Here is a 26,341-nt window from a genome sequence, read left to right as displayed (position 1 = left end):
ATTTGTCATAGTGATAGACTAACATCACAGTGACCCGTAGATTGTGTCTCCAAAGATTCATCAAATATATCTATTTAGTTTTATTGCATTCTCACCAAAAGCATTCCAGAGTTCACTTGATCTAGAGACCATGATTGTTTTGGTGCGAATCCAAAAGCAACTGCCGCTTAATGATCATTGATATAGTCTACACAAACTGGACAAAACAAATCAGGTTCTGCACAATGATTATCATCACTGGAAACAGTTCAGTATTGCAACATAGATCTGAATGAAAAATATAGTGTGGGAAATGGTTCTATCCTTTTGTTGTTGATTTGTTAGAGAAGTGGCCATTTCACATTTTGAAGAAATGAATGCGAGCTTGCAGTCAATTGTTTTCTTTGTTTTGTTGAAGACCAAAAATAAAAAGAGAGTAGGCAAGAAACTTCCTTTTTAAGTGTATTAAGAGATTGAAAAAGTTGGGAACACGTCACCAGAGTCTGTCAAGAAACATACATGGATGAATTGTTCATAATAAGATCGATAACATACAATTTCTTAAATTCAAATGACAAAATTAAAATCTTCAGGCAACTATAAGGTGACAATAGAGAAATTACATTCTAAATATTTACATTCTGAAACATTTACATTACAAAAACAAATTACATTCCCTGAGAGCCGCAGCATAAATGGCTGCCCACTGCTCTGGGTGTGTGTGTGTGTGTGTGTGTGTTCACTGCTGTGTGTGTGTACTTTGGATGGGTTGAATGCAGAGCATAAATTCTGTGTATGGGTCACCATACTTGACTGTATGTCACATCACTTTCACTTTAAACTATATCCTACATTTTAAAATATAGGAAAAAAGGGATAAACAGATAAAAGATAAGCAGACAGATTGTCACTTCATAGGATTACATAATTGTTATATTCATAGCACTTTAATGTGCTATTCAGATTCAGGTGAAGTGTGCACATAACACATATCTTAAGTCCACACACACACACACTCACACACACACGCACGCAGGCTGTGAACTGAGACATGTCAAGCTGTGGGAGTCCTTGGAACAAAGGGACAGGGAATAAAAGAGTCAACACACTTCAAACGGCACATCTCTTCCTGCATGACCTGTACACACCAGAGAGCAAAGACAGAGCGAGAATGTGAGAGAAAGATGGGAGGGAAGGTGATAGAGAGAAAAGCATGTAAAAACTGCCGGTGGGAGTTGAGGATTTCTCTCGAGTGTCATCGAGTGTAAAATTCACAGGGAACTGATTGTGAATTTGGTGCTTGTGCTCTTAGTGGGCACAGGGTGTGAAAATGCTCTTATTTCTCCCATTTCCTTTGACACCGTCGCTTGATTTGCACCATCAATCCCTTCAGATGGGTCAATAACCTATAACGCTAATGTCAGTGTCCTGCCATTAGTTTTACAGTCTGTGTGTCCCCTCTGTATCTTAATGACCCATGGCTGGCAGAGCAACAGCTGTACCTGGCTCTGTACTAAACTCAACACCCCCTAAAGCCCCTTTCACACTGCACGTCGGACCCGCAATATTTCCGGAACATTGCCGGGTCGCCTTCTGTGTGAAAGCAACCACGTCCCGGAATTGATTACCGAATTGAACCCGGGTCGGGGACCTAGTAACATTGCGGGGTTCGACACGGGACGAGCGCTGTGTGAACAAAAGCCAGATCTAATTCCGTGTCGAAGTGATGACGCGGTTATCGCGCGACTCTTTTACCGGCTGTTTTGAAGGAAGATCAACATTCGCGTCGAAAACATATGTGCAAACTGTAATGAAGCAGAGATCAGTTAGTTACTCACTTTCCGCACTGACGCCGAGATCGTTTGCTTGCTTCAGTGAAAGTATAACGTGCCTAACGTTTTCGACTTGTACATTACACATCACGCGCTGATGTCACGTGTCGTTACGGGATCTTCAAGGGTTGTGTGTGAAAGCACGCACATATACCGGGTCATCACTGGCAGTGTGAAAAGTGCCAAATCTAGCGACCAGGGAACAATTGCAGGAACACTTTACCCCTGTATTTGTCGGAATGGCAGTGTGAAAGGGGCTTAAGAGAGCTTTCCTGATTCGTCCCTCACTCTGAGATGTCCAGAAATGTCATGCTACTCACATTGAAGAGGAATGTAGCCCTTTAAATACTTGAGCTATATGGATTTTCAATGCAACATCCAAAAAAAATAAATAAAAATAAAATAATAATAATAAAATAATAATAATAATAATGTTAATTAAATTAAAAGTTAATGAGATAATTCATCCAAAAATGAAAAAAAGGTCGTTATTTATTTTCAAAAGAAACATACAATTTTCCAAAATATCTTAATTTGTGTTGCACAGAATAAAGAACACCATATACTAAAAATTCAGAAATTACAGTGTGTGTAAATTATGAAATTTTTCCCCCTAGATGAATTATTCTTTTTTGTTTAACGATTATTGTAAATAAAAAAAAGATTTTATATTAAACAAACTACACCCTCACTTAACTTCTTCTGCTCACATTTACTAAAAGATGTGCCCTCGGAAGAGGCGATGGCCAACATCCCCCCTAATAAGTCAGCTGTCCACACTTGCTGATTCGGGAACTCTTTGAGTAATTATGCTCATTGTTTTATATTCATTTCACGGTCAGCCTCTCTCTCAGTGCACTGCTTGGCTCAGTGGCCGGAGGATGCAGAAGCCCTCCGCATGACCTGGCTCCTCCTTTCCTGGGCCTGACCACAGCACTATCGATCCATAGATCCAAATCCCTGCACGCTGCATCTGGAGCTGGCGGAATCTGCAGGGGGCCACTGATCTCCTGCACTTCACCTCTCATTCCCACAGACCATTAGAAAGGTGTCAGGCATTAAACTGTGAAGGGGATAATGCCTTAAACTCCCACCTTCAGAAAGACGGAGATCGGAGGAAGATAATGGAGCGTCCCTGTAATGACCTTTTTCTTGGGAAACCCTGTGTAAACACAGCTAATGTAATAGCAAAAAGTGATAAGCTTGAGCCACCATGTCCCCTTTCTGTTTCTCCTTCTCTTTCTCTCTACTATCTGCAGAACAGCATGATTCTCTTTGGCTCACGGATCCTTTTTGTAGTCAGGGGAGAAATCCCTCTCCTGCTCTGCTGTTTAATGGTCTTATCTGCAGCGAGGAGAAGATTAGGCCGTGACAGGTGTGTAAGAGTCAGCGTGAGGTGATGGGATTACACATGATGGAGGGAGGAGCTGGGAGGAGCAGCAGGGAGCCCTCTGCCGGTAGTGAGGGCCCCAGGGGCTCGCTGAGGTGGATGGGAGGTTCTAACTGATCCCGGTCACCTGACCATTGCAATGCGTATCTTACCATGATGCTGCTGCTTCACATATTCAATGACAGATGAAAGGGAAGCTAGAGACTGGCAAAGCCAAAAAGCGCCAAGTGCATGAATCTGTATTTTCAATGCAATAAAGCATTTTACCCTCCCTTGTTTAGATCATATGAGACAGTTTAGCTACATAAATTATACATAAACTCCATGATACTTTATATATATATATATATATATATATATATATATATATATATATATATATATATATATATATATATATATTGCTCTAAATGTTTGAATTTCAGTGTTTTTTTAGTATTGTCATTTATATACTATTAGTATATATTAATATTTAGAATTTTTCAGTTTTCACATAAATTTTTGTTTAACTAGTCATTTTGTGTTTTTTTAGCTGATTTTTTTAAAATACATTATTTCAGTTGCATTTTTAGTATTGATAATTAATTTCGCTTAGTTGCCAAGGCACCATTTTTTACTTTACATGTGTGTTTTTTCAACAAATATTTATATTTTGTTCCACTAATTGAGATATAGCTGAAATAAATGTAAGTTTAATAGCTTTAATAGCTTGTGTTTAAGCTAACAATACTAATATATTAAATTAAACAGGTTTAAATTAATCAAAATTAAATTTTTATTTTCAATAAAAAATAAAAAATGTAAAAGTATTTTTTTTATCCAATTTAATGAAAATAACATTTGAAGGATTCTTTGTCACATTTAAAGGGTTTAATCCTTTAAAAAAAACTTTCAGGACTATTTTTAACAAGGCAAATTATAAACAAATTAAATGCAGAATACACTACTGAAAAACAACTGTCCTTTTTTTTGTAGTTGCTGTAACAAAAACATGCAGCACGTTTCAGTTAACCATACCATCATACTTTTCCTATTTGGCATTTTCAAACGATATAAAACATAAATATCATTGTACTCAATGTGACCAATGACTGTTTGTGTGCAAATGTATTTTTATTTTCTAAATATATAAAAGTATACAGCTTTGATTGGGAGGACCAGTGTCACCCTGGCCCAAATTTGCTTTTGCCCCTGGGTGAAAGAAAGAGCGCAATGAAAGCAAGAAGTGAGATGAAGAAAGTGATGGAGTGAGGAAAGGATGAGGCGAGAGCGGATTGCATTGGATGCTGAGCTGTTGGCAACTGAGGTGACAATATTGCACTCGACTTAAAAACACAAACAGCCAAGGGGTCAACAATAATGATTTTACAGAAACCAAGACTTGCTCGGCATGCATTTGTAAATGTCACGGCTGAAAATAGCTGCTCTATACAGAAAAAAAGAGAAAAGAAACGAACAAAGGATTAAAAAAAAGAAAAGAAAAGAATTCGTGCTACTGTGGGTCACTCTGTTGGAGCTACTGTCCTGGCTTCTACGCTAGATTGAATAAGACTTTTTTTGGCTGTCAGACAGCAGCTGGATGAAATGAACACACAATAAATGTTACAGGACCCACAGTATGCAACTAGAGAACACAGATCAATTAAAGTGCTGACAAATTAACGCAAGCATTTCATTTAGCAACATGACACCGTCAGCAGCCGCTCTCCACTACGAATTACATGACTGAGTGACACAGCTTCCGAAAGCCATCGCTTAATTACGCAACGCTCTGAAGTCAAGCAGGGTTTTTACATGGTTTATACATTCTATATTTACATAAACAGGCATCAGCTATCTTTTTTTTTTTACTATTTCTAATTTTTTTATTATTTTACTTTGATTAGAATTTAAAAATATGGAATCAGAGAAAGACTGTGGGCATTCAAAAAGTGAAAACCAATTACTTTTGGCTAGAAAATATGGTTTATGTGATGGGACATAAATCACAGCATGTACACCCACCCGATAGATGCAAAAATACCAGTAGTTTGAAACCAATTCACTATTAAAATATAATAAAAATAATGTTCGGTTTAATAACAGCCAACAAGAGTTGTTAATTATATTCCATAAATATAATTAAATTATATTTTATTACTTTTTAAATAAGTTATTATTATTTTATTTTTTTAGAAAGATATTGTGGCATCATGACCACCCTACAGAAAACAAACAAGCTTGTGATGTGAAACACACAATCCTATAGCAATAGCACAGATCATTAAAAGTAAATTGCAAAGGTTGTTTTGAGCTAGGCCTGACTTGGGGGGCATAAAAACAGGCCAGTGTGCAGTTTCAAACCAGGAATATGCTCTTCCATCTCTACACATGCTCACTGAAAAACAAGTCCCTCGCTATGAGCTCTCAATTATTTATTATTGAACAGAAAGAGCAGCACTTCTCCCCAGTCTTACTCTGCTTATTTTCATTTCCATGCCACTGTAATATTACCATTACATCCGTAATTGTTCAGTAAATTCACGATCGTGTCCTTATTGAAGGTGTGAGAAAAACTTGTCCGCACACATTTACACCCTTCTATCGAGTCTGAGCTCGGAATTTGGAATAATCCTTCTGAAAGCACACACATGAAGAGCTATCTGTCATCAGAAATAAGCGTCAGCCTGCCTGTGTGCGGTAATCAGTTACAGGATGTCTGACAGGGGTAAATTTTATCTCTCTTCTCACCCAGGCCATGAGAAAGCGAGCTCAGATTAGATTAAGCACATCTGCGAGTTTGATTCTGAGAGAACGGGCCCCTGTGGCCCTTGTGACAGCCTGTAACGTCTGCAAGAGGGCTTGTAGCAGCCGCGGAGGCCCTCTTCCCTATGCTGGGCCGGATGAGACTGAAGTGATGAAGGGGAATGATTAATGGGCAGTCGGCGCTATCAAAGAGCACAGCCAGCTCAAAAGATGAGAGATTGCTTTCTGACGATCATTAAATCCTGGTTGCCACATCTACGAGTGTGCACTTTTCATCTGGATCCTGACGGGGAGTGAGGGAGCGCCTTACGGCCGAATGAAAGAGATGCAGGACGGGACACAGGTTTATGGTGGAGAAGGGTTTCCATAAGCTAAAAGCCCATTTTCAGCATAGTCTGACACTGCCAGTATCATCGTAATGCTGTTTCTTCCCCTCACCTCCTCATTATTTTTTAGAGGTGCAAGTAAGATGTCGTTCAGAATGAGGGTGCCGTGTTTTTAATATATTGAAGTCGTCTTTACTGGACGCAAGATGCTGAAATGATCAATGACATCATACTAGCAAGTTTAATTAGAAAAAAAGAAAAAAATATATTAAAATAATTGCAATGGCCTCAAAGACTCAAAATGAGTCCTTCACAATCAGAGTGTTGGGTTTCTTAAAATAAGTTAACATTATTTTTTACTGGACACAGCATCTCATGGTAAGATGTTGAAAACAACAAGACATGGCAAAATTATCAATGATGTCAGAAAAAAAACCAAAAAAAAACATGTAACATTATTCTGTAATGCAGCATCTCATGGTACATGACGTTAACAACCAAACAATAAATAGATACATAAATAAACAAACAAACAAATCAACATTTTTTTTTAAATCTTTAAATAAATAAAAACAAAGTAAAAACCGAGACACCTTGAAATTAATCAGTGATTTCAGACCACCACATTTATTTAGAAAGGCTAAAGAGAGATAAACACAAAAATGGTCCTAAGTACAGAATGACAAAAAAAGACTCAGAAAGTGCTGTCATATTTTTAAAGGGACACCCAAAAATTTCAATTCAGTCATCAGATACTCACACTTATGTCATACCAAGCTTGTAAGACTTTCATCTGTCAAACACATTCTGAAAAATATCTTTCTTTGTCCTTACAATTACAAGTCAGTGGGTCAAATGTGGCTTTCACAATATGAACAAAACCAGTTCTTCCAAACGTCTTTTATGTTGTTCATAATAATGAAAGTCATTCAGGTTTGGATCAACATGAAAGTGAGTAAATGATAATTTTTTGGGTGAACTATTCCTTTAAAAGTTGAACATTTTACATGGAACAAGATACTAAACGCAATGAAGCCTATAAGAATGGTCAAAGCTCTCTGTCCAGTGCACATTTAAGCTCTTAAAACACTTTACTCACTAAAAATGTGGATAAAATGTACCCAAGTTAAGTTTAAGTGACGTCTGTAACAAAGAAGTGCTGTGAAGTATTTTCAAACTGCATCAAAACATATAAATGGGGAAAACACCTAACTACCAAAGCATTTAAACTCCTCTATATGGACTTAATAAAGCAGCAGTGAACATACATCCACTTTTCGCTGTGTGAGTTTGAACACCCCCCAGCAGTGAGCTGAGAAATTACCAGAGCTATGCAGAATCAGGTCATATGATCCTCTGTCCTCAAAAAGAGCATCAAAACAATCCATTCTGAACAGCTACGGCTGAATACTCATCTACTCCAGGACCAGCACTGCGGAAAAAGGCCTTTAAACACTGCTCCGACTGAAAGCAAATAATGCAAAGCAGTAACTGAGTGAGAGAAAATATGTCTTTGTATTTAGGTGGGAGGGAAAAACTTAGAGGAAGTGTAGGAAAAGAGAGAATGCAATAAAAGAAGAGACAGGCTTATCGCATGCTACAAGCACACCGTCTTATCCCAGCAGGTCCAGGGTTGAGAAACAACGGCATAAAGGCCAACCTGGTGGACAGCAGAGGTGTTACTCACCCAAAAGTACATCATCATTTCGGCCAGGAGCAGGTGGGCACTCACAGATGAAAAACAGGTGACGTGTGGGTGCAGAGCTGGCCGTGTGGCTTGGATTTTTGGTGCTTGAAAGTCCTTTGCTCTTCCCAGATCAGTCCATAAAGAAAATAAAACAAGTTGAAGCAACAACTGTTGCAGAAAAAGATAACCAATGGTTGACAAGAAAAAAGAGGAATGGGCAAAGGCGCTGCTGTCCCTGCTCTTCAGTTTCCTTTTACTTTCCAATCCTGCTTTCTTATTCCTATAACCACATAAGTGGCTTTTTTCACATCACTCACTCTGCACGTCTTCTGCCCTGTGTCGTTCTGTTCAGGGTCTTATTGGCGAATGGGAGAGTTCTAGAGCAGTCACTCCAGGAGGTGTTTGGCAGCTGTTCCCAGCATTCCTTCAGTGAGGCTGTGTTCCTCCACAGGGAGGGGAGTCCATTGCCATTAAGGCACTGAAACATCCACGGAGCAACTCAGAATCCAAGCGCAGAGAGGAGGGGAGGGAAAGAGAGGTGCGTCTGCTCTACTGGCTGCGGATACTGCTGCTGCAGCAGCTACCGAGCGAAGCCGGCCAGTGGAGGGGATTGAGAAGACCGTTGGAGCAATTCTTTCTCCTCTCTCAGTCTCGACTCTCAGCTGATGTACATGAAAAGTCTTGCAATGTGACGATGAGGCAACAAAGACCCGCCGGAGGGGGGAAATGGGGGGGTAAAGGCGTAAGTAACTAGGTAGGGCGAGTCGGCGTGCAATTTAATGCCTTTTGCACTTTCTTGTGTCTGTCTTTCTTTCTTTTTTTCTCACCAATCTTTTTCTCAGTGATAGTGAGGGAGTGGAGTCTGGGGTTTCAGTGGGAGAGGGGCTTGCAGGATTCCGGCTGTGCTTTCAGCCAATCAGAAGTCAGAGTGCGCTGGTGGAGAGCAGGGGGAATTGCTTGACAGGTTGCGTGCTATGAGAACGGGGCTGCTCTTTTGGTAGCATTTTTTGCGAGCGCAAGATTTGTTTGTGTGTGTATGTGTGTGTGGTTTTAGTTTATCTAAGTGATCTGTACACAGCCATGCACCATGTTGATGGAGTGTGTGTATGGGGGGGTGGGAGGGTGGGGTTACGCTGCCGTTTAACATCTCAGCTGTCTCAGCATTTTCAAACCCACACTGCCAACAGGCAGCTACAGCTATCCTAAATATGAAACTCTGTGCTGTAGCTCGTTCATAATTTAATTTGAATACTAATTTGGCTTTATTTTGTTTAGGTTTATTTTGATTCGAATAAAGCATGTCAGGAGGGATGCTGTGTGAGACATTTCATGTTTTTCATTGTGCTTTGGAATTTTTATTGGTCCAGTAAATCAATGCAAGAGTTCTGATCAGATAAGGGGTAGATCATTATCTATACACTATCTATCTACTATCGTTGTGCATATAAATGTACATTAGAAGCTTTATTTTTTTAAAGTTCTGCCCTAAAGAAGCTGCATCAATGATAATGAAGGATATTCCACAAGACTAAATATTTAATTTACACACACACACACACGCACGCACGCACGCACGCACACACACACACACACACACACACACACACACACACACACACAAATCATGTTAAAAAGATTGCATACCTTTGACAATATACAATATTGAGCAAAAAGTGTGAAAAAGAACAAAAGCGTAAAAACTTTTAAACAGGATAATTAATGTAATTTCAGTTATTAGTCTTGTGTTGAATTTATGTAAATATCTTTTATTAAATAGTTTAATAAGTACAGATATTGATTTTCATTTTTACAATTTCTACGTTTGCTTCTTTTTTCCACAAGGGCTATGCAGACTTATGAGCAGGGCTGTAATCTATAAAAATGTGAACCTCAATCAGTTTCTTTTTCTTACGGAGTCTTCACAGTGAACCAATAAAAGAATCTTAAATTGCATTAAAGAAACTGTCTTATCAAACCCTGAAGTCTATTTCAAGTCAGTATCATAAATAAGTCAAAAAAGAGATGACTGATCTGTACGGTTCTCTGTTTTTTAACAATATGAGGAGGGTGGAAAAAAATGGCTGAAAGACAAAAATAATTTAGGAGCTTGAGCAGGTTTGAGCATCAATACAATCCTTTAAAAACGTCTTAAAGTTAAAGTCACTAGCAACTGCAAATGATCTTGGGGGAGGGGTGGGGGCATAGTGATATAGTAAGTGATATATAGTATGGATATAGTGAGACAGGCTAGTTGTTAAATTTTACACACTCAGTAATTATCAATTTAGGTTTATTTTCTATATAGACACAACACATTTGCTAACTAAATGAGAAAACACACATAAATATGCAAATTTGGGTAATTGGACTTCTGACTCAAAACCCTATATTTACTGAAAGTTGGCCGTGTGACAACTAGCCTCAGTCTCCCCTACTGTTGTTGTTCTTCTTGTAATATTTCTGTCCACTCCATTGCTACTCTGTTGCCTCTCAGTGCTTCTCTCTCTCTCTCTCCATTCCTTCAATGGCACTATCTTCACTGTTTTTCCCCAGCATGCCGAGGGTGCTGCTTGTTTGGGTTAAGCACTCAGAGGACGCCTGGCCCTGGGGATGTCATTTTTCCATTACAGAGACAAGAAACCTTTTCTCTCAAATGAAGAATGAGGGAAAAAGTCAGAGCCCTGAATTGGTTATGCTCCTTGTCGGGTTCTCTTACTCTGCCGACTCGCGATTCGTTTAGTCAATATTTAATGCCGGTGTTGTGCAGTACACTTGTCTGTTGGTCCAATCCATGGGTTTGATCTCCATGTCTCGCCTGATCTTTCTCCAGGATTATGGGCTTGCGCCGAGATGTGATGCTGAGTCTAAAACTGTGGCACAAGCTTGTTAACGGTTACACACTTTGCACTGATGTGGTGCAAGGAGAGAGAAGGACAGACAGACAGAGGAATAAAGAAAAAAAATCCAGATCCATTACATGCATTCAGCACAACTGCTCAATTTATTCGCACACAATCATGCACATCTCACCCTGCCTGCAGCCAATAATGCTCTCTTCGCCCCACCTGTGTATAGATGTCAAGCGGCGTGAAGTGTAAAGGTGGTATTTTTTTTTTCTTCTTTAAGCAGGGCAGATGGGCAGGGTTTGGTCTGAGCAGGTCCAGGCTGAGCCAGTGGCCAAGCCAGACTGTCTTAATTAGGAGCTGGTGAACACATCTGGGATGCCATATTGGCCGCAAGCGCAGCAGGTCTTAGAAATAGTGCAAGCCTTGTAATATTCAATGGGAGCAGAAACGAGTGATTCCCCTTTTTTTTAACCCCCATACTACAACCCAAAAGTGAGCAGCAATACATCTACAATACAGCCACAAAAGAGTCAAGCTTCCACGCTGCGTGTGCCTGCCAGATATTAAAAGTCTCTGTCTTTGGAGGTTTGCGTTCGTTCTGTGTGCTGCCAAGGCCCAAACAGCCCCAGAGTGCTATCAATTACACACATTCTGCTGAAAAGCTGAAATTAAGCTCTGAGCGCAGTCCGACAGGATTCAGCACTATGTGTGCATCTGTGCAATGGCGATTGGACGTTCGCGTTTCCTTTGTCCCCTGTACCTGCCCTCCACGGCCTTTGTTTGGAAAGAAGATGACACAATCACAGCGTGTTGCACTTAAAGCACCTTATAATGAAGTTGAGTCCTCCCTTCTGCGCACACACACACACACACACACATATATTATCAGGCATTTTCGCCTCACTAAGCTATACCTTCCTCATCAGTGCTTTACTCAACATCATCATTTCTGCCTCTATAAACTCAATGGAGCTGCATGCCCCTCTCCTTCTCTCTCAAAGCACTCCCTTCCAATTACCGTGGCAGTTCATTTATTCATTAACCCCACAAAGAAAATTGAGGGAGACTTAATTCAAAAACAACCGCCCTCCATTTCTCTCCATCTGGTGGGGAGGCTCGATTCTCCAAACACGTTCAAGTGACTTAATCTAGTTAAGGTGCAGTTTAGCATCTGCAGTGGAGTTGGTGGGGGATTGAGGAACGGATTAGCATGCAAGTCCATTTTGAATAAAAGCACATTCCAATGACCAAACCGGTAGCGGAAGTGACATGCATGGATGTATGGACTGATCAAAAAACAAGCAGATAAAAGGCAAGGTACTTTTGTGCTTGATTACAGAGGCATTGACTAATTCACTTAATTTGTCAAAAAGGAATGTGGTTTGGAACTGAGGCAGAACTCATTTATAGTGATTTGAGAGGTAGGATGCTGATGCACTTAAACGCTAAATGTGCTTTAGCTATTTGAAGCATTGTATTTCCAAATGCCATTAGCTAAATTTCTTATCTCCAAAAATGGAGAGTAAAATTAAAGTTTGGGAAAAGTAAAAGTTGGAAAATGTAATTGCTTTGAGCCTTCCAGCTATGGCAACCAACATTCAATCTAAATTAAGTAAATACTGTAAAGCCAAATTAGGCACTGGACTATAAATGATTTACTACTTAAATAAATTCAACAAAAAAAAGCAATCTTTGCTATCTGTGCTGCATGAAGCCAGTAGAATTTAGAATGGAGTTCTAACATAGTCATATTCACAAGCATAAAAGACAAATGGGTCACACTTTATTTTAAGGTCCAATTCTTGCTATTAACAAACTATTAACTACGACTTTTGCTTCAATAAACTGCTAATTTGCTGCTTATTAATAGTTAGTAAGGCAGTTGTTGAGTTTAGGTATTAGGTAGGATTAGGTATGTAGAATATGGTAATTTAAAATAAATGCTTTATAAGTGTTAAGAAACAGCCAATATGTTAATTATAAGCATGCTAATAAGCAACTAGTTAATAGAGAGAATTGGTCCCTATACTAAAGTGTTACCGACAAATGGGACTTTACTGTAATACTTGTATTCGAATTAAATTTAATGAAACGATTAGGATTTATATCTTGATGGCAAAACAGTTCATTTAGTAATTACACATGGCTACTTATAAATGTCTCTCAAAGTTTCTGCCCACAGAACAGAATAGTGCACCATCATACGAGTAAGGGCTAGAAGGGCTGTGATAACTAGCAAAACCCCTGACCCCTTAAGAACTGAAGTTTCCAGATGTGCGAAACACCTTAAAATTCAACAGAGCTGAGATTCAAACTAGCAGATTTAACAATCTCATATTGTCAATTAATATTTCTTGTAAAGTCAAGCAGTATTTATATAAATGTGTGGGAAAGAACTGTATGGAATGTGTGCAAGCTTGTTTGTTTGCCATAAATTTAAGACAACCATAAACAATTATGGTAATATTAATATATGGGAAAAAAAAGTTCACATTCTGACCTGAATCAAATGATGTTACATTCTCCCAGTAGACAACAGTTGAACTACATCCCAATTCTGAGGATAGAGTTTTTGTTTGAAACACGTCTACACGCTCAATTGGCAAAGCAACGAAAAACAAGTTCCCTCAGAGATTTATACTTCTGATCCTTCAAATCCTTTTTTATTTTAATCGAGTACAAGGCAGTGAATTGCTCCAGCTCTGCCTCCTCCCTGTCCTTCCCTTCCTGTATGCTAATATTGTTTGACATATTTCGGAAGAAGATGGAGTATCAATATTGATCAATTCCAAATAGATAGAGGCACTGACATGCGCTAAGATTACAGTTTAATTAAAACTTGAGTAGCCAACTAATATTCAGTTCTTAAACAGACACATCATATGCCAATGCATTATCTACGCATTTAGATCTTCCATCACTGAGGAAGAAGGCAGACAGGGAAATCAGCAAGGAGAACATGACATGCGGCTGCAAGATCATCCCCATTCCCTTTCTACTGCTGTTCTCTGTGTTTGGGCATTGCTGTCAGAGCAGAAGCTAAAATAAACCTAGCCACAATGGTCTGTATAAAAAATGGATACCACCAGCTCAAGTCCTGCCCAGCCAAAACACAAGTGATGTCAAATTCCACCTGCCAGCAGATATCCTGAGGTGGCACAGGGAGCAGAGAGGCAGCACCAGCCATGCCACCAATCTGGAAAACACAAAGAAGGCATCCACTTACCAGTCTTGTGACAAGGGGCACCCCGAAATGCCAGAAGTGATCGTTCAGTAGCCCACTATACACTACGTTTCCAAAGAGAGCAATGCTTCCGGTTTTACACAGCCCGTTTCCTGGTTTAGTTTCTGCAGGAGGAGAAAATACAATTAAGGAATATTTGGAACAGATTAAATAGCAATATACAATTACTAGAAACTAATAATAATAATTATAATAATAATGATGAAAGAGAAATGAATATGGGAGAGCTCTAAATAAAAAATTAAGGTATGATGTAAAGAAATAAAAAGAATGGAAATAGGATGCAAGAATAAAAGTGAAAGAAAGAAAGAAAGAAAGAAAGAAAGAAAGAAAGAAAGAAAGAAAATTAAATATGGAGAAAAAGTCAGGAGAGTGGAAGGAAAAAAGAAAGGAAGGATGGAAAAAACTAAAAATCTAAAGGAAGAATGGAAAGGAGGGAGGAAGGAAAACAAAGGGATTATTAAAGGAAGGAAAAACAAAACAACGCTGGAAAGAAGGACAGAATAACAAAGAAAGGAAGGAAAAATTAAAGGCTATGGAAAGGAAGGAATAAAAAGCAACAGGATAAGGTAAGGAAAACAATGAAAGGAAGGAAAGATAAATAAAGAAGGAAGCATGGAAGGGAGAAAGAAAAACAAGGCAATTAAGAAATAAAAGAAAAATGAAAGATTCTATGAAGGATGGAAGGAAAGAAAGATGAGGAAAAAAGTATGAAGGAAGGAGAGGAGGATTTAAGGAACAAAGGGGAAAAAAATCAAGTGAATGGAAATAAATAAATAAGGATGGAAGGAGAAAAAAAAAAAAACAAAGATTCCAAATGGGAAAGACAAATATATTTTTGACAATGTCAATATGTCACATCCATAAGTCATCAGTCTGTGTGTGAGAGGCACAATGAGAACTTGGAATGTGATCAACAGTGGGGTCACTCCTGCTTACACAGCAAAGCAAACTAACAGCTGCATTTAACCCCCTTTGGGTAACACACATACTCACAATGATCAGTACTCACAAAGACAAAAATAAAACATGACTGACATTACACACACACACACACACACACACAAACACACACACCCACCCCTTATACTGTACCACCAGTTTAGCTTAAAAAAATCCCCGTTCCCCCAGTCTGAATGCGGTCCCAGAGAAGTGCATGCGAAGATTGCGATGCGTATTAAATTATTCCCTATAAATGCCAAGTACAGCAAAAATATGCATTATGCCTCAAAACAATAGTGAAGCGCATATTGTGGAGTGCACCACAGCAAGCCATGCATTCATTATTGAAAAACAAAAAGTAAAAAGGCCCATTAAAATGTCACTTGTGCTCTTTGTGGCTGTGGCGACACATGAGTTTTAGTGTTATAAATGGGCCTTGCGTTATTGTTTATGGTGGCTGCTAGCCGCAGGCTACCCGGCGGTGACTGTAAAGTCCACGGATCACACACCACGAGCCTCCGATGTTGCTCCCTCCCTCTCTATACATCACCCCATGAATATTCATGCTACAGGGCCGTGCTCCAGCCAATCGATCACAACTATAACGCATTTATATCCATGATACATGTGGCGGATTTTTTTGGTGTCTAGGAATAAAAAGATATGGCCTAATTAGCAATAAAACAGCCGCTTCGCCATAGATTTGGAGGCCGAATGGCGCTCCTGCTCTTTTCGCAGGTGATGTAATTCAGACAGTGGCGCGTTGCATCACAGGAACATGTCGTAAGGTGAGACTCGAGGCGGGGAGGGATGGCTGTCATAGCATTTGAGGCTTCCCTGCTGTCTGCTGGCACCGGTTGAAGCTCCTTTGCCGTTGGTGGGCATGTTTCTCTCTATGCCTCACCTGTGATTAATTATTGACAGTGAGATGAGGATGCGGTAAAGTAAAGCTGCACTGACATGCTACACTGCAGATACATTACAACAACCCCACAGGCTGCTTCACTATCTCTTCACTGTCTTTTTTTCTTCCTTTTCCCTGGTTTTCCCTCATGCGCTTTGTCTTTAAAGCCCTCTTCTCTCTCTCTCTCTCTCTCTCTCTCTCTCTGACAACCTTTCTTAACTCTCTGTATCTCACTCTGCCCTGCAGTTTGGCAAATTTGACAAGAGCTTTATAAACTGAGCGAAATGTCAAAGTTGTCATAAACAGTGTGTGAGAGGGAGTCTTTTTGGTTTGATAAGGAGGCAATAAGAGTTTGATTTAAGGCAGAAAAGAGTGTCATCACATCTATATCTGCCATCTGAATATCTCCGTCCAGGGTTCGTCGGTGCATCGCTGTGCACTCATTCAAATGAATGGAGGAGTTTAGGTTGAAATTGAGACTGTATTATCTCGCATTTCTCTGCAAGGATGACAATAAGTGCCGTAAAAGGTCCCTGCTTGATCTGTGGGGAAGCACCTGGCTTTGAATCTCAAGTGCAATGTGAGAGTGGAGGATTCTAGGACCATGATAACAGGATAATAAGAAAAGAAACATAAACAGAAAGCTCTATAAATGTGGAAATAAATCACTTTGCAATGGCTTTAACTGGAAAACAAATGCTCTTGTATGTATCGCATGAAAAAAAAAACAACAACAATAAAAAATAAAAAAAATGAACAAATGATAGACCTCTTTTTCTCAGAACCGACTTTTCAAGTTCACACAGTTTCATGGCACAGTAAACATAGGTGCGTTCTCATATTCCACAAACATTTGGGCAAAATATTGTCTAATATTTTAATTCATTTTAATCCTTATTTGAAAAATCTCAAATTTGACGGTTAAAATCCAAAGATGAGATCCAATAAGATCCAGTGTTTATTCTAGCCAGCGATTCCTGCACCACTTTTCACTGGTGATGCAACTCACCCCACTGTTAAATATACTGTACAATTCAGAGGCAAGAGAATTGATATTTAATATGTGTATGGAATGTAAATTGAAAGTGAAATGAATACTTCAGTCACCAGTAGGCGGGGAAAACTGATTGAGTGCATCAATGAATCATTAATTCAACTGTTTTGTTCAAATCGCTGATTCTGTGTCTTGCTGTATAAGAGCACACACATCAAATGCATCTTCATGTATTTTTTAAATATCAGCACAGCTATAATTATTTTTTAATCTTTCTGCTATATTTAAAAATGTCATGTTTAATTCAATGTGTTACTTGCCATTTATTTGTCCATTTTTGTTTCAAAGTAAATACTATTTTTTCCAAGGTTTGCAAAAGAAATTCAATGCAAGCTTAATTGTCAATTTTCTTTGGTTAAACAGCATTGTAACACCATAATTTGGGGCCCTTTTGTTCATTTTAAAAATGTATATTTTAATGTAGCAAATGAAAATGTTCCATTTATAATTGACAGCAATAGCTGAAAGAGGAATGCTCATTTTATCAAAATGGACATTAGAACTACAAATTAACAAAACAACAGAAAATGTATAAAATACTGAAGATCCAATAACTTTTAACTACCAGAATGTGTCCAAATATCTATATATGTATTGTTTTAGAATTCAAAACAATGTTTTGCTTGAGAAGTGTGCTTGCAGTATCTTTCTCAAAAACAGATGACATAGTTTAACATTTTGCTGTGTAATGCACTGACATTCATACATTTTTAAATGTGGTCCAAGTGCCCAAATACGTTAAGGGGCAACTGTATAAAAATAACTACCTATAACACTGCAAAATATTTCAAAATCTCCCTCTTGTTATTGCCAAGTGAGCAACAGGGATGACATAATGTCTGCCTTCCTCCGGCTGAAAGCTTCCTCCCACAAGCCCTCTGGCTCTGGTACTGGGCATCCTGTTCTGGGCCTGTGCTTCCATTAGCCACACTGACCCGGATCTGTTCTGGCATCGCTCTGATACTAGACCAGTGGACATGACCCTTCCTCTCAGCAGGGCAGCTCTATCAGGACCACTGTCCAACCCAAACACACCAGCCACACCAGCCTGTCCATATGGCAGTCTCACCCTGCCTGTTTCTGGGCCAGAGCCTGATTCACAAGGGCTGGAGAAAAAGAAGTCCTCTTCTCCCAGAGTCCTCTCCAGGGCATCTCAATGCCTCTCCAAAAGATGTATTCATTACCCCTTCTGCATCCCAGGGGATGCTCAAAAGCCTTGTTTCAGAGCGGAGAGTGTGGCTGTGTCTGTTTAAACACTGCTCTAGTCCTACTTAATCAAGTGCAGTTGGAGGGGCAGTCCGTGCCGGCGCTCTGATTAATACAGCATGAAGCTATGGCGGCAGACATAGCTTCAAGGGACGTGAAGCATTAATAACTGTATGCTGCCACTGTTTCTGCTGCTACCTCCGCCTTCCTGAATTCTAGAGAGACCATGAGTACAAACAAATACCAACTCAATAGGTGTCATGTAGCCGGGATGCTGTAAATATCATCATGGGAACACTGGCCCAGAGATTCATCTCTGGTAATTGGATTAGGTATTTTTTATTTATTTTATTGATGCAATTTGTCAATCAGACTAATCATGACTAATCATTATAGTTTGTGGTTCATAGGTTCACAATAGTGAAATATCATGGTCATAATCATTGTCAACCTCATTATCACCAATAAAGACATATTTTCATAATTTACAGTGGTACTTTTACAGTGGAACTTTACTGTATATTGACTTCTATAGTCACTTTTTGTATTATGTTTTCAATGTTTTGTCTGCTAAAATAAAGGGGCTGCTCGACTACTTAAAATTATATAAAAAAAAATTATTTTGGTCCCACTTTATATTAGGTGGCCTTAACTAATATGTACTTACATAAAAAAATAAGTACAATGTACTTATTGTGTTCATATTGTATTGTAAAACACTTTTGCTGCTATTGAGGTGGGATAGGGGAAAGGTTAGGAAGAGGGTTGGAGGTATGGGTAAGTTTAAGGGTGGGTTAAGGTGTAAAGTATGGGTCAACAGTTTAATTATAAATGTAATTACAGAAATTAAATACAGATGTAATTACATGTAGTTTTTTTTTTTTTAATATAAGTACAATGTAAAAACATGTATGTACACAGTAAGTACATTGTACTAAATCATTAATTAAAATGTAAGTACATAGTAGTTAAGGCCACTTAATATAAAGTGGGTCCGTCATTTTAAAAATTATGAATAATTTTAATATATTAATAAATATTACTTAATTAAATTAAATCTTCTTTTTTTTTGCTCTTCAAAAAAAGACTATTGTTTTTATTAAAGAAGATACTGTTCTTGAAACTTCTTGAATCACAAAATTAATTATGGTTAATTAATTAAGATATTCTGGCACACTTTCCGATTAATAATAATAATTATAATAATAATAACTATCACAATAATTAAAGGACTTCTATTTAATATTAACTACACTGTAAAAAAAAAAAAAATCCAGCAATTTTATGGTGAAATGTTCAAAATACAGGTGAAACACCTGTAAAAACACACACACACTGTAAAAATAGGCCAAAATGTGTTGTATTATCATAAAGGAATTATATATATATATATATATATATATATATATATATATATATATATATATATATATATAGAATATTATGTTGGACAGCGGAGAACTGATGTTGAGAACCATTGATATACACATTTATTTATGTGTTCATTATTTAAAGGAATTAATTGCTTTAATACGCTGGTAGTCTGGATGTATGTACATTGAGATTTTGACTCATCTGTATTTAATCCAGCAAAGGCGGGGGAGAGACTTTTTTCACTTGAGCGCACTATTGACGAGAACACTAAATAAATACAATGTCATCAGCCGAGCACTAAATATGCTGAGGTCTCCAACCTGAAATTAAAAATCAACCAGAAGGCAATATTGATGGAACAGGGGAAGTGATAGAATCGAGCAAAATGAGCTTTTGAAGTGTTGGGGGGGGGGGGGGGGATGGGTGCTATTTTGCCGCATGATAAAAAATGACTCGTGCCCACTGCTCGTTTCTTTGTTTCCACCCTTTTGCTTTACGATTCTCCCACGTGTCGAGTTTCGCAATGGTATGGTCTGGAATAATTTATTAAAATATGAGTAAATCAATGGTTGTTGTCCTCATTGATTACTTTGAAATCATAAAAGAGCCATGACAAGAAATGCAGAGTAATACAATTTAATTAAACTGCATATCCTCCCCCTGTGCAGCCGCCTGATTAAAGTGGCAGTCAAATAAAACAGCATTTAATTGGCATACAACTCAGAAGCTGTTTGCATGTTTATTTAACATTGCAGAGTATTAATAAAAAATTAGAACCCTAATTGGCCTAACTTGTGCAGGCAAGAGCAAGCTCCTGGCTCCACTTCCCCCAACAGTTTAATGGACTGTGACTGAAAAATAATCCCAGGCTAGTTTAATATTTCTGCAGTCACATTTGATGAAAATCCCTGCTCCCATTGGCCAAGAGCCACACATTAAAAAGCTATCATGGATACCTGGGCCTGCTGGTGAGAATCCCCAATAGAACGGACCACTTGGAGCGGCCTGGCAGAGAGAACTGTCCCAGCAGGGGGAAGACGAGGATCATTAGCGTTTTGCATATCTCCAGTGTGCCATTTCGCAGGTTCATTCCCAGCCAGCACCCCCCGCCCCCCCAACACTTCAGAGCCCCATGTCATCCCACTGGCATGCTACCAGAGACAGCTGGAAAGCCCCCTCCCACATATGCTCTCTCTCTCTCTCTTTCGCACTTGCTTCAAACACAGACCACCAAAATAAGTGCTGCTTTGATCAGTGACCAAACATCTCAAACGAGCAATGCAAATGTCCAGCCCATTGAGACCCTGCTATTGCATTTTTAGCTTTCATTCCGGAATTACACCAAAAGCCTATATATGATTTTGAATGGGTAAATAATAATAATAATAATAGTAATAAATAAACTATATATAACAAGTATCTTCTATAGCTTCTGAAGAGCAGTAAAAAAAAAACAAAAAAAAAAAACAAGTTTTTTTTTAAATAAGAAAAATCTTCCTTCTGTTCAGAAGTTTACACTTAATTGCATTATTTTTATACACACAATATAAATATAAATTTAAACATAACAAATGTAACCATATATGAATATTCATACTAAATATACTTTTTGTTAACTAAAGATAATTCAAGTATCCTTATATTATTATTATTATTATTATTAACATATAAAATTATTGTACAATTATTAAATTATTATTATTAAAATTACTTCTACTTTTTTTGGTGACAGACCAATAAAAGAATTAATAATTCTTTTTTTTTTCTCAATGACACACCTAGAAACCACAATTTCAGGCCTCTGCCACTTTTTTAAGCAAGTACGCACAACATCAGCATACAACAACGCAAACTGACACATCCACACAGCTGAAACGGATGGCTACAAAGAAAAAGAGACATATTTCTGACAGCCCTACTGTATCGCTCCAAAGCAATCACTCAAAAGCATCAAAAAGCACCTTCCCATGCAGACTTTATTCATTTATATTGTATAGCACGAGCTGCAACTTGATTTAGATGGAAAGAAAACACCAAGAAAGAAATAAAGCAAGCTGCAAGTGTAGTCTGCATACTGCTGAGGACTCTTTCCTCCTTGCCGCTCTTTCTTGATCTGCTCTGTTTTGTCACCCACAGCTGCCAGAAGATTCCCAGGAGTCAAGAGTCACAGAGGCTTCGAGTTCAAACTCCTCTGTCAGTTTTCATTAACTGTCTGTGTGTGTGTGTGTGTGTGTGTGTGTGTGTGTGTGTGTGTGTGAAAGAGAGAGAGAATTCTGAGGATGACAGTAACTGAGAAATGTTGTAAGGTGATGAAAGCACATACTGAATCTAATGGCTACTGGCTGGAATAGGGATGTAAATAGTGTGTGACAATATAATCACAATGGTAACGATAAGCACTAAACTCAGTTTAGATTGCATTTTTAAAACTATTGTGCAGCTCATTGTGCATTAAAATAAAATAACAGTTGCAAAACTTCTACAAATATAGACATAAAATCTAAAATGGCCAATTAAAGCAAATAAAAAGCTTTTTATGCAAGTTTAAAATATTCTTCTTTATTGACTTCTAAAACCATTCACTATGGAGTAGCATAGAGTTTGCCTGGGTTTTTTTTTAGATTAAATGGTGCTTATCTCTATTTTTAGTATATAATGGATAAAAGTGGTTTCTTATTCAATCTTATGATTATTATTTTGCAATCAGTGGTTTACTAGCTTTGCATTAGGACACAAGTTTTACTTTGAATTATTATTATTTTAGGGGGTACATAAAGGTGATACATTTCTCCCCCAGGAAATCCCTCTTTTGATTAATTTATTTCATCATTGCTGAATAAAATAATCTAGTCCTTTTATATTAAAATAAAAACCTTACTGACCCCAACATTTCAACAGTAGAGTACATATGTCATCACATTTATCATAAATGACACCATCTTATTCATTTATCATTGACTTCCCCCCACCCACTCTACAACCAGAGCTGACCTGCCACCAGTTGAGAACCACTGTTATATGTTTTAATGCATTGATTTTGAAAACATGATAAACACACACATATAAACAGTCACATTCAGAGTCTTTAATGGAGGAAGTGCCTTTCAATGTGTGTGAGTGAATATGGCCATGAATGTGTGTGCTTGTGTGTAAGTCACAAATATTGTGATCCCTTTGCTAGCCTCAGGATACCTTGTATTGGAAAATCCAGCACAGGAGGTCTAATTGAGGAGCTTGGGGAGAGGGTCTATTAAAGATCAAAGCTGATTGATTGAGCCTGACCTGACAACCTGTGTTCTCCTGTGAACTGACCACATGGAGCCAATCCCTTAACGAAACCAGGGTCAGGAAGGACCAACACACACACACACACACACACACACATACACATCTCTCTCTCTCTCTCTCTCTCTCTGAAGACAAACGCACAAACATTCAAAGATAAAAAGAAGTGATCTTTAGATCTTTAATATGTCTGGAAATCGTGCCAGAGTTGGAGGCTTTGGCAAATTAAATGACTGTGACACATCCTGACTGGCATCACAAAGGGAATTCAACGTTACATCTCATCCCAGTAATAAAAAACAAAAAATCACTACAATTCATGCAGGCTTAAAATCAGCCAATGACAGGGAGTGTGTTTGATGTTTCAGGCCCAGAAAACTCAACAAATAAATCAATGTGATCTGCCAAAAAAGTTAATCAAACCCATAAACAGCAGCAGTGGGTGAAAATAAACAACTATTCAAAGCATATCTATCTATCTATCTATGCAAATTTTTCCACCTCAATTCATATTCAGTTTAAATTCAGGAATTAAACTGGATTTTAAAAGGCATTCTCAATTCAATTCTGAATGGTGCAACACCCTTACTTTGATTGGCTGTTCTTCGTAAGTGTATTTTATTTTATAGGACAAGTGTCTTGACAAGGACTCCTGGAGGACCTTGATAATGCAACTCATTACCTGGTGCCACAAGTGACTGAAAGCTCTCAAGAAAGGGTTAAGGTTGTTTTCATTACATTATACAACAAGGACCAAACCGTTTGGAAGGGAAAGATACTGGGATATTTGTTAGGCGGTACACAGGTCACTGTAGTGAGTTTATAATTTATGACCACCATCACTGAAACGGGGTGGTGTTCGCGCAGTGGATAAGACACATTCCTTTGGTGTGAGAGACCTGGGTTCGAATCCATTGTGAGAAACCAATGTGTCACTGAGCAAGACACTTAACCCATAGTTGCTCCAGAGGCGTGCGACCTCTGACATATATAGCAATTGTAAGTTGCTTCGGATAAAAGCGTCAGCTAAATTAATAAATGTAAATGTAAAAAGACTTGAGGTATTTATGAAGAGTCTAAACACACCAGGTTATCAAGGCTTCAAAAAGCCTAAAGTTCTGACCAAAACTTACAGAAAACAGATCAAAACCTATAAAACCAAATAAAAAGTGGTAATTGGGTATGGGAATCTTGGAGTCTACATGCATTCTTCATCATTATAGTCATTACACTTTAGGTGCTGGAAAAGCAAAGTGCCTCTGTTTTCTCCCAAGGCTGTCCTCCAGGCCAGCCTTCCGCTCGCCAAGCATCAATCAAGTGGTGTGTCCTGGCATAGAACCGATCGATGGCCAACACAGCATCTCATTGATAGAAGACAGCTCCTGACTAAGATATAGCATAACTTTTCTGCTGCCTAGTCCAGCAATAGTCTCCAAGGTCAATGGGAGGCATTCAAGATGGCAGCGTTACACGTATCCTGGGGTTTGAAGCCAATGTGCATACCAGGGAAATCGTTAAATACATAATGGGCAGCTCAAAAGCAGGGCCCCCTGACGGGAGCCATCTTATGCATGAAATTCTGATCTTGGCTAACTGAGAGGCCAAACTAATCTGACCCCAACAAGACAGCTAATAGGTATTTTAGTTACACCACTTTAATTACAGGCATATAAGACTCATAATATATATATTTTTATTTTTCTGAAACCATTCAATTGTTTGCTTAAACGCAGTACATGTAGCAAGGGCTTTATATAATATAATAAATAAAAAGAAAACAGATAGAATAGAAAAAGAATAGAGCAAGCTAGTGTCACAAATACATAAATATGCATTATTGAAATATAGTAACAGTTATGATAATTATGTATTTATACAGTAGGATATGGATACATTTAAAATAAATATTTCTTGTATTTGTGACTATAGCTCACAAATTAATATTTATTTCACATAATTGTAACGATATTTAGCCAATGCATGTTGTTTTGTGTGACCATCTTTCACAAGTGTATGTGCATTGGGTCACAACTGTGTAAACCACAGTCACACATACAGTAAATTAACATGCATTTGTGAGATATGCAAGTAAAATAAATATGATTTAATCAAATATCTGGGCTTTCTCTAAATCAACTGGTACATGGAATATGTGACCTGACACACAACACATACAATCCTATACACAGTATGAAAATGGCCTCTGCGGCCTGTGGCATGAGAGGGGCCATGAGAGCTGGCCATTAGGGAAGAGCTATAGGTATGCACAGGGCTCAGGTAATTAAGTGCAAACGCAGGCAGGGAAAGCAAGCCTCCAGATTTATGTGGCGTAATACTGCTCACACTGCATTCCACCACCTCCTCGGCCCAATCTCATAAAGCATTAACTACCTGACCATTCAAACACACTCCATCATTCTCTTTTCAGCTCTTGTTTTTCCACTGCCTAACTCTTATTCTCTCCCTCTCACCCAGTCTTTCTCAGGTACCTCCCCTCCACTGGCATAATGTGCCACCTGCCTGTCTGACGATGCCAGGCCAAGACATCAGTAATAGGGAAACACTGGAACAACAAGTTTGTTTTCTCTTTCTTCTATCCCTTGACCCTAATTTTTCACGACACTCAGAGTCGTGCGGAGGGGGCAATCTTCGATCAGTCTCTCTCATAAAACCCATTGGCCCCATATGTTATGCTACATTGAATGAAAGCAGTAGGTTTTGATGTAGAGCAACATCTAGAAACACAGCGTATTTAAGTTACCATGACTGAGTTTGAAAACTCTAACAGACATGGTAATTCACCCTCCAATGAACCTGCTTTAAAAGGACAGTTCACGCAAAAATGCTAATTTTGTCATTATTTTATTTACAAAAAGGACCGTGTACATTAATTGACATTCGTGAATGTAAATATACCCAAATTAGCCCAAAGGCTAGTTTTCATTGGTAGTCTCTTTGCCAGATGTCATTAGGGCAAGCAAACTAGAGGAAAAAAAAACAAACAAAACAATAACAATAAGTAATATAAGAAAGAATTATAGAATGAAAATAAACCTTAATAAAAGAGTTTCTATTAAACTGAAAATCAAATAATTTAAATGTTGACCCTTTTACATGTGTTTTAAACCAAGACATGAGTCCAAATAAGTAGCCCTACGTATTTATATTCTGAAACAACCTGTAATCTCTCTCCCAAAATTAAAATATCCTGTTTTATATCAGCACTATGTCCTTTAGAAAAGAACATAGAAGCTGTTTTTGACAGGTTTTATTTCAGATAACACTGTTAAGTCAGTATATGATTTTTGCCAGAACATGTCAACTTATTTGCAACTTCTTCTGCATTTTTACCATGCACCAAAATGACTGTATCTTCAGCATAAATTATGATATTACACTGCTGACACCATGGATAAATCATTAATATACAAGCTAAAGAGAACTGGCCCCAAAATGGAGCCTTGTGGAACACCAGTTGAAAAACATCGTGAATTGGATTTATAATTATCAATAATTACTACCTGAGA

At 38.2% G+C, this 26,341-nt stretch overlaps 1 protein-coding gene across 7 annotated transcripts in view; it reads right to left on the bottom strand.

The window, feature by feature from the left end:
• LOC113055963 (RNA binding protein fox-1 homolog 3) overlaps window positions 1–26,341 on the bottom strand; it is a 377,645-nt gene that overhangs the window by 123,894 nt on the left and 227,410 nt on the right. For all 7 annotated transcript variants that reach the window (XM_026222362.1, XM_026222366.1, XM_026222367.1 and 4 more), the window contains one exon: window positions 14,032–14,153. In XM_026222362.1, the coding sequence (XP_026078147.1) occupies window positions 14,032–14,153 (122 nt within the window). The remainder of the gene's footprint in view (window positions 1–14,031; window positions 14,154–26,341) is intronic.

This window comes from Carassius auratus, chromosome 37 (assembly GCF_003368295.1).
Source record: "Carassius auratus strain Wakin chromosome 37, ASM336829v1, whole genome shotgun sequence".
Classification (NCBI taxonomy): Eukaryota; Metazoa; Chordata; class Actinopteri; order Cypriniformes; family Cyprinidae; genus Carassius; species Carassius auratus.
The sequence above is the reverse complement of the archived record's forward strand: the minus strand, read 5'-3'. Positions and strand labels throughout refer to the sequence as shown.